The 17738-nt window shown below is 45.6% G+C and overlaps 1 protein-coding gene across 2 annotated transcripts; it reads left to right on the top strand.

Moving 5' to 3' along the window:
* The first annotated feature begins 420 nt into the window (after positions 1-420).
* On the top strand, positions 421-17462 carry LOC105919335 (zinc finger protein 271). 2 transcript variants are annotated; one of them, XM_036137389.1, is made up of 6 exons: positions 421-633; positions 7608-7741; positions 8888-9840; positions 9930-10098; positions 10208-10336; positions 13383-17462. In XM_036137389.1, exons 2-6 carry the CDS (start codon positions 7624-7626, stop codon positions 14063-14065), a joined length of 2052 nt encoding a protein of 683 aa, XP_035993282.1. In that variant the 5' UTR covers positions 421-633; positions 7608-7623; the 3' UTR covers positions 14066-17462. The 2 variants fall into 2 exon arrangements, with proteins under 2 accessions (XP_035993282.1, XP_035993283.1); XM_036137390.1 differs by lacking the exon at positions 421-633 and adding an exon at positions 947-1359.
* The last annotated feature ends 276 nt before the right edge of the window (positions 17463-17738 follow it).

Genomic DNA, 17738 nt, shown 5'->3' with positions numbered 1-17738 from the left:
TGGAGGAGGTGAGGATGGACTCAATGATGGAGGAGTAGAACTGCACCATCATTGACCTTGGCAGGTTGAATTTCTTCAGCTGGCACAGGAAGTACATCCTCTGCTGGGCTTTCTTGGTGAGGGAGTTGATGGACTTAAAGCTCCCACGTTAGGTCCTGGGAGATGATAGTTCCCAGGAAGCGGAAAGACTCCACAATGTCGATGGTGGAGTCACAGAGGGTGATGGGGGTAGCTGGGGCTGAGTTCTTCCTGAAGTATAATTTAATTACTGCTTGCATTTATCTATTTACTGTATTTTTTGTGCATTTATTTTAAGCTTATTAATTTATTTATTAAACATGTATTTATTTTTTCTGCGTTTTATTGTTAATTTTTTTTATTATGTCAGAGTTGGTCCTCCATACCTTTGGGGCTTTTATTGTGGTGACCGGAAGTCCCGGCAGTGTGCAACGTTAACTCCGGCTAGAAGTGCAGTGAACGGTCGTTTATCTAACGTGACTCATTTGCGTGTTTACAATAATTTCACGCACCGTTTTAGCACGGACCTGATGCATTAGCGGAGTCGTTGCCGCTGCCTCGCCGTAAACTATTCTGAAGCGACTCCTTTTACCCGAGGGAACAGTCTATGCAGAGGTTGGTCACCATGTCCATTGTCTGCTGTTAGCTAGTCGAGTTAGCGAGTGTTACCCACAGCTGAGAGGAGGAGGAGGAGGAGGAGGAGGGTTCTTATAGAAATCTGACGGATTTCTTGCCGGCTGCTATGATTAATATATTTGGGTTTGGTTTGAATTCTGCTCGTTGTCGGCTACTGGTGGAGATAAATGATGCCGTGAAACGCCATGTCACCCATAGCTGGCTATCAGCGGTCTTTGAGGGGTGGAGGTGGTCGCTGACCAGCCTGGTGGTGACCGCCGCTGTCACGGTAAAAAAAAACAACAACAACTTGTTTCCAGGTCAGCAGCTGTCTGATCTACTCACTCGATCTACCGGGGGGTGGTGCATTTATTCCCTTATTGCATTAAAGATGTAAATACTCTGACAGGCATGTCAGTTCATGAACTGAAAGTTGCAAAAAACGACACGGCAGATGCACACAATTAGCCCCTTAAGCTAATGCTAGTGGGTTAGCTGGTCTCTCTGCGCTGAATTATCAAACTTCCAGACAACTCATTGGTGCGTTTCCATCGGATTGTCAGATGCGTGGCTCTAGGGACGTTGTTGGTCTTGTTTGGAGGCACCCTTACATCCACAGCACCTCCCTGGCCCCCCTGTTTGGCTGTCCTTGACCAGGAGCGTGGATGTCCTCCAGGGTAGAGACCCCAGCAGTGCCCATCCACATCCCTACAACTTCTTTACAAGTTTCACACAAAATGCATTTGGTTGGGATTGTATGGGCTAGACCAGTACAAGTACTGTTTAGTTGTGAGGTTGAAGAAAAGTGATTTATTATTATTATTATTATTATTATTAATAATAATAATAATAATAATAATAATAATAATAATAATAATAATAATAATAAGAAACATAAATCTGAAAAGTGTGGCATGCATTTAACATCAACCCCCTAAATCAATAATTTGGTGAAACGGGATGTCCATTTTTCTTTACAAATCAACTCAAATTTGATGGAGTTTTTTTTCCTCTTGACTTGTATTTGGCCATTCCAACGCGGAAAAATGCTGTCATCTATACATGGCAGATGCGTATCTGGCTTTATTATGGTTCTCTTCATGCAGTTTCAGATCTTTTGCGGTCTCTGAAAGGTTTTCTTCACAGATTAGCCTAATGTTATATTTAGACTCATCTTTGGCACCTTTTTAATAGTCATTTTTGTTGTCATTCCTATGAAATGTGTCCTCTGCATATAACCCATCCCTTAGGGAGCAGTGGGCAGTCGCTGTGTGGCTAAGGGTCCTGCCCAGGGAGTCAAACCAGGAATCTTGCTGCCTCTCCAGGACGGCAGCTTTAAACGAAAACTTTCTCCTTTTTGCTCTGTAATAAAGGCCAGAGTTTTGGAATGTCAACAGGATAGCTCTCCCACGCTAGCCGTGGATCTCTTTGTCTCGTCGAGTATCACTAGACTGCTTCTGTGACTTTAGTTTAAATAGATGGACATGTCTGACAAGGGTTTGCAGTTGTTCCCTGCATGTTGTTTTACAACCTATCCCCGCTTTAAGCTTTTAGCCCAACTTTATTTGTGACCTCTCTGCTGTGTTTTTATGATGCCGTTTGTTCACCAATGTTCTTAAACAAAACCTCGGATGGCTTAGAGAGCACAGCTTTGTTTATACAGGGGTTATTTCTCATACCTATTTAAAATATCTTCATTTAAGGGCAAAGTTGAACCAAAGTGAAATGCACAACTAAAGCAGATTTGAATTGTTTTCAGATTGTTGTTCGTAAAAACAAATGAATAAATAAAATTTGAAAACTGTTTTCCTTCCATTTTATCGTTACAAGAGATTACATAAAATATTTAATAAAATTTTTGTAAGACACTATATGTTGTGTGGATATATTATATTGCAATAACAGTAACTAAAAATGTGTTTCTTTTTTATTTTACTGGATTCCAGATAGGAAAAAAAGGACATGATAAATCCTTTAATATGATCCTTGAGATAATTATGTTGCACAGAAAAAAAACAGTATTTTTCTTACAGGTTTATTTAAATTTTTTTTGATAGTTAGGTCATTTGCACACAAGAGGGCAGTGTAATGCCAGAAGTAATTGATAGAGATGCTTTCAGTGTTTGTTTATGTCTTTCTGAAAATTATCAAGAGCTTTAATTTTTTCTCTCTCCTATAAGATTGTGTGCATACATATTTGTGGCATTAAGATTGAGTTTAGAAAAACACATTTAAAATATTTTTAAAAAAATAATTACGATTATTATTATTATTTATTATTATCTATTTTTATTGTTATTTATTATATTTTGCTGAAGCAAGGATTTGAATTAATTAATTTATGTGACTTTGCTTACTGGCTGAGGTTATCAACTTGGCACTCATCAACCAACCAAAGTACATAATGAGTCGACTTGTCTGGCGTCCAGGGCCGGCCCAAGCCTCCGTGGGGCCCGAAGCAAAATTAGATTTTGGGGCCCACTATATCGGTCATTATATAGGTCCAACCCAGAGAAGCAATTCAATCAAAGGTAAAGCTACACAAATACATACATGTTAGCATGGTTTAAGTTACTGTTAAAAAGTAAACTTCTCTTGTTTTTAATTAGCGAATTTTCCATTAACAGCTTGCCTACACAAATCTCTTTTATTAATATTAGCCTACCAAGCAAGCCACGATTCAAACATACCTTTATCTCAACATTTTTACTCCTCTTCCTCTTTCTTCTTTTTTCTTCAGTCCTCTGTTGAAATTGTGTTTTTGCACTATATCTTTAATCATATAGATATCACCATGGAAAAACATGGTGATAAAAAAAATACTTTTTTTGATTGCTTTTGGGGGCTCCCTAGTGGCCTTGGGGCCCTAAGCCAGCGCTTAGTTTGCTTCTGCCTTGGGCCGACTCTGCTGGCGTTCTCCGTTGGGTGCCATCCCTAGTTGAGTTTAAGCAACGAGAAGACAACTCGACAATAACGTCAGGAGTCTAGTAAAGACGGCAGAGTTCCATCCATCAGCTACACTCGTTTATCGTTACATGGTCGTGGGGAGCTGGCGCCAGAGGTGGACGCTGAGTTATGTCAGGGTACTGGGATGAACTGACCCTTTGCTTGACAGCACCACATTGCTGCCTTTCAGCAAACGGATCCCGTTAGACGTGGAACCAACATGCATGGATGATCGGAACTGCACAGCATTGAATACAGAAATAAACCACATTTAATCTTTGGACGCACTCAGATCAGATTGTTTATTCAGAGTTGCTTTTGTTTCCTCTACTTTCCCTCAGGGGAGTCGGCATAAATCTATTCTCGAGGGATGTGGAGCTGCCACCTCAGACACGTATCTAATTTCAGTATGTTGTGTTGGTGCCTGCTCTATAATCGAAATACTCTAGTAGATGTGAGTGTGACTCGGCCGGGATAGGGGTCAGCTCTTCTAAGCCTGAGACCATGGTCTTCGATGAGGGGGGGAATTGCCTCTGGGCCTCTGCCTCAAGGAGTTCAAGTGTCGTGTTGATGAGTGATGGAAGGATGGAAAGAGAGATGGATTGACAGATTGAGGGCTTCATCTGCAGTGGTGCAGGCACTGCTGCGGGCTGTTGTGGTGAAGAAATAGCTGAGGCAAAAAGCAAAGCTCTCAATTTACCGGTCCTCACCTGTGGTCATGAGGTCTGGATGGTGACCAAAACAACGAGATCCCGGACACAAGCGGCCCAAACAAGCTTCCTCCGGAGGGTGGTTGGGCTCCGTCTTATCGATGGGATGAACAGCTCTGTTATCGGGGGGCTCAGTCCCCCCAGAGCTCCCTCTTCTCCAAATCTGTGGAGGCTGTTTGGGCATCTGTTCAGGATGCCCCCTCAGCACCTCCCTTTGGGGGTATTCTGGCCATGTCTCACCGGGAGGAAACCCGTTGAGTGGAAATAAAATCATTTCTAAATTAGTAAGAATCTAGATGCTGTTGTATACTAAAGTGCTTAACCCTAAGATCGCCCTGATAGAAGACCTTAAGCCCGAATTACAGTGGAGACTGTGAGCCGGGCCTTCTTCTCGTACATCCGTTGAGGATTTCATAAATATTCCCCCATAAAACTGGTCAGGCTCTCCTAAACCGCGTGGAAAGCCGTCCGAGAACAGTTGATGCAGTTGTAGCTGCAAAAGGAGTCTTACTAAACCTCCGTTTTAAAATTAATATAATTAAATAAGTCATTAGGTCGACGTTTGCCCAAAGGTAAGTGGCCCAATATTTGTGGTGACATGCTTTATTTTACAGATGCAGCAGAATTTTCAGTTGCTCTGCAAACAAATTTTTTTTTTAATTCTCCAACTAAACCCAAGAAAAGTACAAATGGTTACTCCCCCCCCCCCCTCCCCACATTTTCTTTTTTTTTTTCCCCCAGTGTCCTATCTAACAATGGGAATTGATGTCTCAATGCCAGATAGAGCTCGACAGATTTTGCTTTTACAAGTGGAGCGAACAGCTTTTGCCATAGTGCTCTACTTGATTTATGCTTGTAAATAGCTTTATTGTGATTCCTGCAGGGAAAAATTTCAAATTATATGGACATTACAATGGGAGAGTACAGGAAGAACAAGAAGTGAAAGAGAAAGAAAAGAAAAGAGTACAGGTGAAAGAAAGAAGAGATAAAAGGGAGAGAATGATAAAACCTTCTCCGTCTGCTCCGTCACCTGGAAAGAGAGATGCAAAAAGAACAGCACAACCAACAGCCATAAAGCAACAGATACAATCGAATAACAACTAGCCCGTGGGCTCCGCCGGCAGCTAGCCCCGCTGAAGTGGTCCCGGCCATGGGCCCTGGGGGCCAGAAGCCCCAGGGGCGCCCCGCCCCCGCGACGGGGGCCCCGGCCTGGGGCCCCGCGAAGAAGCCGCCGGGAGTGGGCCGGCGCACGCCCGGGAACCCGCCCCAAACCCGAAGTCAACCAAAGCGCCAGAGGGCCAAGGCGCCCGCCAGCGCAGCGGAGGAGGGCAGGACGTGGGGGGATGGGCTCCGCACCTAGCGGAGACTTCAGATGTTCTTGGGAGAGGGAGCGGACCACACCCATACATGAGAGAAAAAAAAAAAAAAAAGGAAAACTCATTCACACCATCCCTCCCTTGTGCCCCACTCACCACAAACAGATTTAAAAAGAAAAAAAAAAGAAAAAAAAGAGACGCTGTACACACATTCCCACATAACACTCGCATCCAACACTGACCAGAGGGGGGGGGGTCACCCCAAATCGACTATACGACTGCTTGTGCCCGACCCCCGGCCTCGCCCCCGGACCAGACGCCCCCTGGACCAGGCCCCCCAAAGAGGGCAGGCCAACACGACCCGTACGAGCCACCCAGCCAGAGCCCCCCTCACCCCCTAAATACCTAATAAACCCCCTCCCTCCCCCACCTTACCCTAGCCACCCCTGCCCCCCGCCCCTCCTGGGGGGAGCGGAGGCGTCAGCCCCAGACCTGGCAAGCCGCTGACTACCCATTGCAGCCCCCGCCAAGACCCCAGACACGGTGGCCCGCACCTCCTCCAGGAGGTGGTTTATTCCTGTATTCAATGACTCCTTGCCGCCATCGGAGAACGGGGTGTGCAGAAGACCCCGATCCTCCCTACGCCCGCTCAGAAGTTGTGTTGTTGCATGTTGTTCTCAAGTGCGTTTAAAAACTGGGAGCGCCGAAGGGGGTGCACGGCACAGCCCACCCCCCCTCCGGAAGGAAGCTGGTGCCAGCGCACCCCCTCCGGGCAACTGCCCAGAACCCTCAATGTCTAAGTGGGAGAGGAGGTGAAGAGAGCCGTCCGAGGTGAGGCTCACACAACATAAGCCCCCCCTCAGACGTCTTCCCCCCACCCCCCCATACCATGGCCTACATGAGTGTGCGTTGTGAAAATGTTTGGAGTGAAAGTGTCTAAGATGCATGATAAAATTGTGGAGAGGGGCGTCACCAGAAAGTGGCAACCTCCAGTAACACCCTCTCCCCCAGGACCTACATGTGTGGCGGCGTGATGGAGCAGGCAGAGGGAGGAGTCCGGGGATGGGGAGCAAAGGACTGGGAAGCCATCCCAGGGAGCCAGCTCCCCTACTGACTCCAATAGGCACCCCCGCTCCCCGAAAGCCCCACCCAGAGGGGGCCTCGCCAGCGGCACCACCAAAGCCCGGGGGCCAGGGAGAGGCCGCAGGGCCCGCCAGCCAACTACCCACCAGGACCAACACCTCAACCCCCACCCCCCCCCCCCCCCAGCCCACCCACCAAGCCTACTGGCTTTACCCCCCCCCCAAAATTTTTTTTTAAATAAATAATAATAATAATAATAATAATAATAATAATAATAAATAAATAAGAGGGGGGGACCCTTGCCAGCTAGCCCGCACGAGCCATCCAAAACCCCACCCCCCAAGCGAAACCCGCACCGGAAGACGACACGGACCAGGACCGGGACAGATGGCCGGACACAAGCCCACCAGAACATCCCCCCTCCCCCCCCCCCACACCCGTAATCCCTCCCCAACACTAACGTTCAAACAACTCACCATACATTCGACAGTAGACATCCAGGCTGGGTAGGTCCCTATTCCCCCTCCTTCCCCTTCCCCCCACTAGCAGAGTGCCTATCCAATGAAGTAGAAGAGCATCTGCCCTGAGATGTTAATGACCATGCCCCCCTACCAGCTCAACAGGCCCCGAGGCCCCCCTGCGCACCAGAGGCCCCGTGCAGGGGCGGACACCCGGGCGCGCGCTGGCCCACACCAAAAGCGGCACATCCCCGGAACTGGAACCCCCGAGGCCCCGCCGGGGCCCCCGCCCGAGGGCCGCTCCCCACATTTTCAACCCTTTGAAGTCTGGACCCTAAAGAATCAGGAAGTTCAAGTTGAAAGCTTTTTACGTTAGTGTACAATGGAAACATATTGATGCAAGGGTAACGAGCTGTTTGCCAATGCTGTCACACTGAAACATGCATTTCTCTTTTTCTTAGATTGTATGTTTGAGGGATGGGTTCTGAGAACTCGGACCACTTTGGACCGGCGGTAGTCCTTGTTGACGAAGATGAGCAGGAAGTAGGAGGCCTGATCAACTCTGACGGCGAGGAAGTGGAGTTCTCTGAAATCAGTAAGTCAATAAAAATGCTTAACTTGGTCGCTGAAAGTTTGGTACTCGTGTTTTCCCTTATGTCTCTAGTTTGACGTATGAGAAAGACAAATTTGAGTTATATTCCTTTAAAAGACCCCGTCTACAAAATGGAGCTTACATCTTTGGTAGGAATTTCATTTACTGTAGGAACAACAAAGCAGCCGTCAACAAAACGAGACTCACATCAACATTCGACAAGTATAAATAAGTAGAGAATTTAAATGTTAGGTTACTTCTAGTTAACCTGACTCTAGCCATATGGATTTCGCTCCGCCTAGCTTCACTCACATACATCTAGGACATCTCCATAGGAATTGCCTTTTTTGAAGGCTGGGCCTTATTAAAAATCCTTGCATATGATTGGATAAGCCACTTGTCTGTCATCTATATCGACGTGCTATTTCAACCACTCACACTGAAGCTAACCCGTGACACTGATGAGAGCGACGCAGGAAAAAACAAAACTTTTTCTTTTTTTTTTTTTAAATGTGTTTGCGGCTCTAGTGGCACGCGTTTTATTGACAGTGAGCTGACAGGAAGAGGGTGGAAGACAAGCGGCAAAGCGCCGCGGGTCGGAGTCGAGGACTAAAGGCCTCCTTATTTGGTTCGCGCTAGCCGTAAGAAAACTTACCAAATCCGGTTGGGAGAAGGGCGAAAACATGGTTTCCACCAAAAAAAGCCTTCAGAGCCGTTCTCTGATGTTCTTTTAATGAAACAATATTAGGTGGATTGGAGCAAACGGAAGAAATAGCAGCATCAATGTTAACGCTTGCTTCCTCGACAAGCCGCCATTGCTATCAAAACAGTCTCACGTCACGGTCTCTTCTCCACTACGTCACATCTATGACACTCCAGCCTTGCGTCCTGATTGGCTAGACGATAAAATTGGTTGGAGAAATCACTCTCTATGGGAGAGGTCCCAGATGTATGTGAGTGAAGCTAGGCGGAGCGACAGCCATCTGGCGAGAGTCAGGTTAACTTCCAGTAGCCAAACAGAAAGGAATACTTATGAATAAAAATGTAAATGTGATTCTGATTAGCTTCTACTATTTTTTTATGTATTTATTTTTCTCTCACGAGTCTGTCCCCGACTATCGTGGTGTTAACCGGTTTGTCTCCACGCAGGAGGGAACGCCACCCTGGGCGTTGTACCCGCAGAGGCTCCGTCCAAGAAACTGCTTCAGAGTGAGAACGAGAAGCTGCCATCCCTCCACCGCTGCTCGGTCTGTGGGAAAGACTTCCCTTACGCCTCCAAGCTTCAGCGGCATCTGCGCACTCACTCGGGCGAGAGGCCTTTCCCCTGCTCAATGTGCGAGAAGAGATTTCCAGAGAAGGGGCTCCTCATGATTCACCAGCGGGTCCACACCGGCGAGAAGCCGTTCCCGTGCTCTTTCTGCGAGAAGCGGTTCGCCAGCCAGGGGGAGCTGCGGCTCCACCGGCGGACTCACACGGGCGAGAGGCCCTATCACTGCTCCATCTGCCTGAAGAGCTTCTCTCGCCACTGGCACCTGAAAACCCACCTGGAGGCCATGCACTGTGAGGTCGTGGCGGGCTTCACCAGGAAGAAGTTTCCCTGCTCAGACTGCGAGAAGAGCTGCAACTCGGCAGCCGAGCTGAGGGACCACCAGAGGACTCACACCGGAGAGAGGCCCTTCCAGTGCTCGTTCTGCGACAAGCGATTCGCCCTGTCGGGAACGCTCGTGAGGCACGAACGTCTCCATACCGGCATCACGCCCTACCACTGCGCAGACTGCGGCAAGACCTTCGCGCAGCAGTGGACGCTCACCACGCACATGAGGACTCACAGGGGAGAGAAGCCCTACAGCTGCACCCGGTGCGAGAAATCCTTCGTCGCTCCCGGGGAGCTCCGCCGGCACACCAGGATCCACACGGGAGAGAAGCCGTACACCTGCAGCGACTGCGGACGGCACTTCTCACTGGCGGGGACTCTCAGAAATCACAGGCGGTCGTGTGCGCAGAGCAAGAGCGGCTCTGTCACGGACGTCAACTCAGGCGTGACGCAAGCTTCGACAGATGAATCGTCCCTGGAGGACCAGGCCAGTGCCGTTAGCTGTGAGGTAGTAGCAGCACATGGTAGTCTTTGTTTAAAACCCGCCGTTCATTTCTGTAGTTGATAAAGCTTGTTTTTTTGAAACTACATTTAAAGGTGCCTAAAAGCCAGACCCCTGCAGATGCAGCTGAGCCCCTTCCCTGCGTCACGTCACCTCAGCCAGAAGTTATCCCGGAAGAAACGGAAGAGCCTTCGGAGGACCACATTTCCACATCTCACATGAATGTAATAGTGAAAGAGGAAGAAGAGGAGGAACCATTATACGGTAGCTGAAAGCGTTTTAGAATCTCCTGTCATTCTCTATTTCATTAGAAGCAAATCTAAGTCTAGTGATGATATGTAACGCTTATGCGGGTGGCGCCTTATCCTGATAGAGGAAACTCCAGACCAGGCGTCGGACGGGAAGGACCGTAAGACTCCAGAGGAAAATGACGAGCAGCATCAGCAAACCAACACAGAGATTAGGATTGCAGTAAAGGACGAAGAGGAGGGGCGAGTAAACGGTAAGGAAACTGCCTGACGCCTCCCCTAATCTCACCCTTTATCGTCACAAAAACGCAAAAATAGTCTCTAGAGATGCACAGATCGGGCTAAAACCCAGTTTATCTAACTTTCTTCCTCATGACTCTCATGCATACGGTTTAAGGTATTTGATGTAGAATTAGTTTCTTAATCTTAACAGTTACATATAACAACTAATCCAACAGAAAGTGAAAAGTGTCAGTAAGATTTTCCCCGTTTATGCATCAGTGCAGACAGTTGCCTGCAATATGATTCCCAGACACACTGCAAACAGAAACTTCATGAAACCCAACTGTGGAGTAGTTACAGGGTGCAGAATGGCCTTTTGAAGGCAATTCTGTAAAATTGATTTTATTTATTTATTTGAATTTTTTTTTCCAGTGTCCTGTCTGGCAATGTGGCAATAGGAATTGATGTCTCGATGCCAAATAGAGCTCGACAGATTTTGCTTTCACAAGTGGAGCAAACAGCTTTCGCCATAATGCTCCACTTGATTTATGCATGTAAATAGCTTTATTGTAATTCCTGAAGGGAGAATTTCAAATTATATGGACACTATACTGTGAAAGTAGGAGAGTAAAGGAAGAACAAGAAGAGAAAAAAAAAGAAACAGAATAGGTGAAAGAAAGAAGAGATAAAAGGAAGAGAATGATAAAACGTCCTCTGTCCGCTCCATCACCTGGAAAGAGACACAAAAAGACCAGCACAACCAACAGACATAAAGCAACAGATACAATCGAGTAACATCTTGATGCCATTGCTAAATCATATGTATTATTATTTAAGCTGACATGTGTAAAGTGATACCTGAAAAAAGAAAGTAAAAGAAAATAAATAAATACATAAATTACAGGCTTCCTGTATATAAGTGAACACTTAATACCTGGAACCCTGCACCTGTGGGAGTTTGTGAGAGTGCACTAGTTTAGGTGAAAATTATCCAGAAGGAAATAGCTCGATAGTGGTTGTGGAGAACCGAAGGCCCGCCTTCCCTGAGCACAGAAGCAGGAGTCAGGGGACCCATAACCCCGGACTCCCAAAGGGGCCCCCAAAGCAGGGCGCCCAAGAGGTGCCAACACAGGAAATCTGCAACCCCCCAAGGAAAGAGGAGAGACGACCCCGAGGAAATCCCCCAGCCACCGCAATGCCGACGCCCCCAAGAGCCGCGGGGACGAGCCCGTGGGCTCCGCCGGCAGCCAGCCCCGTTGAAGTGGTCCCGGCCATGGGCCCAGAGGGCCAGAGGCCCCAGGGCCCATGGCCGGGACCACTTCAACTTCATGGCCGGGACCCATGGCCGGGACCCATGGCCAGGGCCCATGGGTCAGGGCCCATGGCCGGGCCAGGGCCCATGGCCGGCCCCGCGAAGCAGCCACCGGGAATGGGCCGGCACCCACCCGGGAACCCGCCCCAAACCCGAGGACCGCCAATGCACCAGAGGGCCAAGGCACCTGCCAGCGCAGCGGAGGGGGGCAGGACGTGAGGGGATGGGCTCCGCACCTAGCGGAGACTTGAGATGTTCTTTGGAGAGGCAGACCCATACCGGGGAAAAAAAACCTCATTCACACCATCCCTCCCTAGTGCCCCACTCACCACACACAGACTTACAAAATAAAGACGCTGTACACACATTCCCACTTAACATTCACATCCAGCAATCCCAAGTGGGGGGGTCACCACAATTCAACTATAAGACTGCCTGTGCCCGGCCACCGGCCCCACCCCCGGACCAGACGACCCCGGACCAGGCCCCCCAGAGAGGGGGGCCAACACGACCCGTACGGGCCACCCAACCAGAACCCCCCTCACCCCCTAAATACCTGATAAACCCCCTTCCTCCCCCACCTTACCCTAGCCACCCTTGCCCCCCACCCCTTTCTGGGGGGAGCAGAGGCGTCAGCCCCAGACCCGGCAGGCCGCCGGCTACCCACAGCAGCCCCCCGCCAAGACCCCGGACCCAGTGGCCCGCTCCTCCTCCAGGCCCCAGACTCCGTGCCGCTATCGGAGAACGGGGGTGTGCAAAAGACCCCGATCCTCCCTATGCCCACTCAGATGTTGTGTTGTTGCATTGATTTTAAAATTGATTGTAATCGGGGGCATCAGAGTATAGGGGACCCAAATGTAGGTCACACTTATCAGATTTTTATCTGTCAAAAGGTTTAAGAGCTACATTTAATTGTTCCACTTTGCTATTATTCACTTGTTGTTAGTGTATGACATAAAAGCTCCAATAAACACGTCAGTGTTTGAATGTAATATGCCAAAATGTGAAAACCTTCAATCGTTGTGTCCTCCTTGAAAAGATTCTTACTAAACTCAAAAAAACTTCACCTGTTTTTTGTTTTTTTATATGTATATATATTTTTTCAGCCAAAGACGGTGTAGGTTTTCCATTTTGATGCTTTTAATTAAACACCTTTTTTCAGTATTTGATTCTGATCTGATCAATTGGTGGTTTAAACTGCGGCTGCATAGTTCAGTACATGGCTTGGTTGCCAGCAAGGTCCATAGTTAACACTCACCAGACTCCAAATCAGAGTAAATTTTCTGTTTGGTAAGTGAATTTCAGAGGGCTAGCTGCCACATGGCGAGTAAATGTTTGTACCAAATAAATCGTGTTTTTCAGTCATCATTTGGGTGGATGCTTCTTTATGTTCCTCTGCTGTCAGCTTGTATGACGACACACGCGCACATGTACACAAACAATGGTACATGTGACGCGAGAACGACAGCAACTACGTCATGTCCGTTTGCTAACAACTAGCGTTTAGCTCAGGCTAATTACGTAGCGGGATTATGTGCAGATATTCAGCAGGAGTCAAAATTATTTTGGTTGGTTAAAAAATATGCTTGGCCGGTTAATTTTTACGTCTAGCGGCCACCTTGGCCGGTGAATTACGAAGTTAATTTCGGATACTGATTACCAGATACCATATTTTGTCTCCCCACCCACTTATTTCTGAGCGAGCAGTCAGATGCTGTCTTCTGTCCTCTCACCACGGTTTTAAATTCTTTCCAAACTTTCTACAGAAAATCCTGACGCTGATGAAGACGGTGGAAAACTCAACAATGGAACATCACCTGTAGAAAAGCGGAGGAGGAACGATTCAAAAAAGGGCTCCTACTGCTGTGGGCTCTGTGGAAGAGACTGCCACAAGATGTCAGCACTTCAGATCCACATGCGAATTCACTCGGGAGAAAAACCCTACCAGTGCTCCCTCTGTGGGAAACAGTTTACTCAGAAAGGCCAACTAAAGGGTCACTTTAAAGTCCACACAGGTGAAAAGCCATATTCCTGTCCAGACTGCGGCAAGAGCTTCGCCCACTCGGGGGCCATGAACAGACACAGGCTCACCCACACAGGCGAGAAGCCGTACCACTGCTCCGTCTGCGACCGGAGCTTCAATCAGTCCGGTCGATTGAGAGAACACCAAAAAATCCACCTGGGGGAGAAGTTTGACTGTCCCGAGTGTGACAAGAGCTTCACGCGCGCCTCAAGCCTCAAAAACCACGTCAGGCTGCACACCGGCGAGAGGCCGTATGGCTGCGACATCTGCGGGAGAGGCTTCAGCCGCTCACAGAGCCTCAGGCTCCACAGGAGGAAACACTTTGAGACCGAGAAAGGGTCCCCGGACACTCTGAAGAACGACGACCTCTACGAGAGCGACAGTGACTCCCCGATTAATATGTGCATAATAGACAAAAATGACTGATCTATTTATTTAACCGCATATACATTAGTAGTGTTAGTGCAAGATACAAGGCTGTACAATAAACTGAGAAAGGGGAAAGTAGGGACTTCTGTGAATTCACAATTACCTGTCTGTGATGCGTCTATATAAAAAGGTATTTAAAAACCAAAATATTTATCTCTGAACTGTACAAACAGCCTGACGAAGAGAAACACACCTGAGACCTGTACTGCATAGCAGGATTAGTGGCGGATAAGGGGAACCTCTGGCTCAGTTAGGGATTTTTCTTCTTAACCCGGGTTCATTAGTGCAGGAAGTTTACACTGATGGAGGTTAAAGCTCCAGATTAGAGATCAACACCCATGAAAGCATCGCCTCTCGTCCACGGAACGCACTTTAAATATAAAATAAAAATAGAAAACACAGTGGTGCTCTTCTCCTCCTGTTGTCTTTGACCTTCATTAAAAAAACCTTAACCTTCATAACAGGTAGTTCAGTGGAAATATAACTTATAGACACTAATTTAATGAAATTTTCCTAAAGTTTTATTTCTTTCAGAATTTTAGAATTAAAAATGGATGTTTATAATCACTGTGATCTTTAAAACAAAAACACACTGTGTGAAAGGGAAAAATAAAAGGTAGATCGGGTTGTTATTTTTTATTTACAGTCATTCTAAAGTTGCCTTTTTAAAAGAACTATAACACACAAAATGTGCTGCAGATTTTTTTATAAAGATAGCTTAGAATCCAGCAGTGAATAAAGGAAAACAAAAACATTCACTGAAACATATCTCTCTAAACTTTCAAATTTTTAGTGAACTATAAGTAAAGTGCATTAACCTACATATTGTAGGTTAATGCAAAAACATAAATTTTAGTAATTGACCTGCTGGCCACAGATCAAAGGGAAATTGGCTGTTTTAAGGGTGCATCTCCTCGAAGAAGCTGAGAGTTTTAAGTGTTTATTCTGTAATGCTGGCTTTGAGCTACATTTTCCTTAAAGTCCGTCCAAACTGTGCAAAGATGTAACTGCAGCAGTCAGATTTACAGCATCTGTAATCAGCTGTAGTTAAAATCTGAAGCAGAATAGAAAGTTCCTCCAAATCCTTTCGGAAAATTATAACAAAGACGATTAATAACCTGTGGAGCTAGGTTTTTTTTTTTTTTGTTTTTGTTTTTTTAATATTGTACTGCTGTAGAAATACTGTAAAACATTCTAACATAAATTGTGTAAAACCCTAAGATGTAACATTAACACAAGGAGTTATTTGTGTCTTCAAAGATGGCAGAGAGCAGCGGTCTCTGATTTGAAACCTGTTCCAGCATAATTATAGCGCACACTCTCCACAAACCGCCACCATTTGGGTTCAGACCAAAACCAAAATGGCTACCTCCCTGACAGGGTGGTTCTCTAAAGTTAATTTCTAACCAAATAATCTGTTTTTCACCCTGGTAGATGGTCTGTGACTGAAGGCGGATAAAGAATGACCCAAGAAAATTACCCCGGTGTCTGCAATACATTGCTGAATTTGAGACTTGCCTATTCGCCAACTGAACTGAAATGTATGTATTTGTTGCTTCTATAGAGCCAAGAGCTAAAATCATTTAATTATTTGCATCAGAGTACAACAAAATTATATCAGTGTTGTTATGACTGGTTTAGCCAGACCCCTAAAGACGCGTCAAACCAGCTTTATAGTACAGGCCTCAGGCACAGTTGTGTTCAAAATAATAGCAAGGTGTTTTATACACGGAGGGGAGCTCAAAATCCTTATAACAGCTTGTATTTACGTTTGCTTGTTCTATTAGTAAAAATTCGAAATTGAAGAAAAGTTGGTCAACCAACAAAATGTCTGAAGATTTAGGTTTCCTCTGAATCTGGACTAACGTTGAGTATTATGATATTAAGTTGTAGAGCCCGCTGTCTTTGAGAAAGGCTTCAGTTCTGGTCGACCGACTGGAACCTGTGAACGGGTGTTGCAGCGCATGATTAGACTACATTTCACAATGTCTCTGCAGTGCTTAGTTTTGCCTCCGAGATGGTATGTTTGACGTCACCGCACAGGTTTTCATTCAGATTAAGGTCCAGAAACTGGGCTGGCCTTTCCGTAACGTTAATTTGGTTGGGTGAACCAAGCTAATGGTCACTGGTGTGTTTGGGGCTGCTGTGCTGTTAAAACAGCCATCTTGAGGCAATTTTCATCTTTCTCAATGAAAAAAAAACAACAACAAATTACCCATTTTTATGTTTTCAAAACGATCAATAATCTCTTATATGTGATGCTTAGGTGTGACCTCATAGAATAACTTTACATGGCCCTAGCATGATACCTGAACCACTGGGGTTCAGTGTACTGTGACTTGAATTCAGTGTTTGAGGGTCGTCTGAACTGTCCACAGACTTGGATCCATAATGATCGCTGTTGTCCACAGAAACTGATTCACCGATGTACTTTAGGCCAGTCAGTATGTTTGAGTTAATTATTCAACTACACAGTATAAAATAAAATAAAACTATAAGCATGCTCGTCACATACATAGGTTCTATTGGTCTTCCATTAATCTACAAATACATTTTTTTCATGTCAAAGTACCAATTCTACCAAAAGCTGTGTCTCATCTGGTTAGTGATGAAAGACGGCTATTATTTTGAACACAACTGTAACAATCTGCAACTAACATGTTAAAAACACTCAGCAAACGAAGGTTTTATGTATCCGCAACAACCTTAGCAAACTGTTATTCAGATTTATATTCTCCTGTTACATATGTTTGTGTATTTGACTAGCCTTTAGAGTGGTAGCACAAATTGAGGTCAGTTATTTCTCTTTGTCTTGACAATATAATCAATTTTGATTGTGAACATGGAACATATAAGTATGTTTGTTGGGTCTTACGGTGGCCAAAAAGGTCGACAACTTTGAAAGGTTTTAATACACTGTTGATCAAACACGTGTAGAAGGTGCTATATATTTTTTATCCTTCATTATTTAATTTACTTTATTTTTAAGAAAATACGTCTTTACAAGAGGTATCTTGAAAATTGTCAAACGGCACTGAAAGAACACAGTTTCCATAATGTCTGAACTGATTAAAATTCATGAGTCTGGGTGTGTTTGTAATTTAATCCTAATAACTGAACAAAACAAAAGACTGTAAAATGTGTCAGGTACTTGAAAATAACATTGAAACAATTTTGTGAACTGGGTCCAATTTGTTTTGTAAAGTAGATTCATTTGTTAAAAAGTTAAAAGCAATCATACAACAATTAGGAGAGAAAAAAAAAAACTAAACCAAAAGGATGCATCATCCAAAGAGAAAATTATTTTATGCTGTGCTGATGGTGGGTATTGCTCAGTCTGCCTGTCTAGCTGTATGAGATGTTTTCTGCCTTACAATAAAAGTACTTAACATTGTATTCTGCTTGGTTTGACTGTGAGAGAAGGCGTAAAGTCAGGTCGGACTGAACTGGACGAAAGAGTTAAAAAAATAATACCACACAAACTTGATTATTTTAGACACATGGGCAAACCTACGTTTTCCAGGCAGGTGTATTTAGCAGGGTGTCAACGCTTCGTTTGTATAAAACTCTGAGTTCTATTTGGGATTCTCATATTTAGCCTAACGGTACTTTATTTTTTATTTTATTTTTTGCTTTGATTTATAGTTGATTTAGTAAAAATAAACTCGCT

This window comes from Fundulus heteroclitus, chromosome 5 (genome assembly GCF_011125445.2).
Source record: "Fundulus heteroclitus isolate FHET01 chromosome 5, MU-UCD_Fhet_4.1, whole genome shotgun sequence".
Classification (NCBI taxonomy): domain Eukaryota; kingdom Metazoa; phylum Chordata; class Actinopteri; order Cyprinodontiformes; family Fundulidae; genus Fundulus; species Fundulus heteroclitus.
The sequence above is the reverse complement of the archived record's forward strand: the minus strand, read 5'-3'. Positions and strand labels throughout refer to the sequence as shown.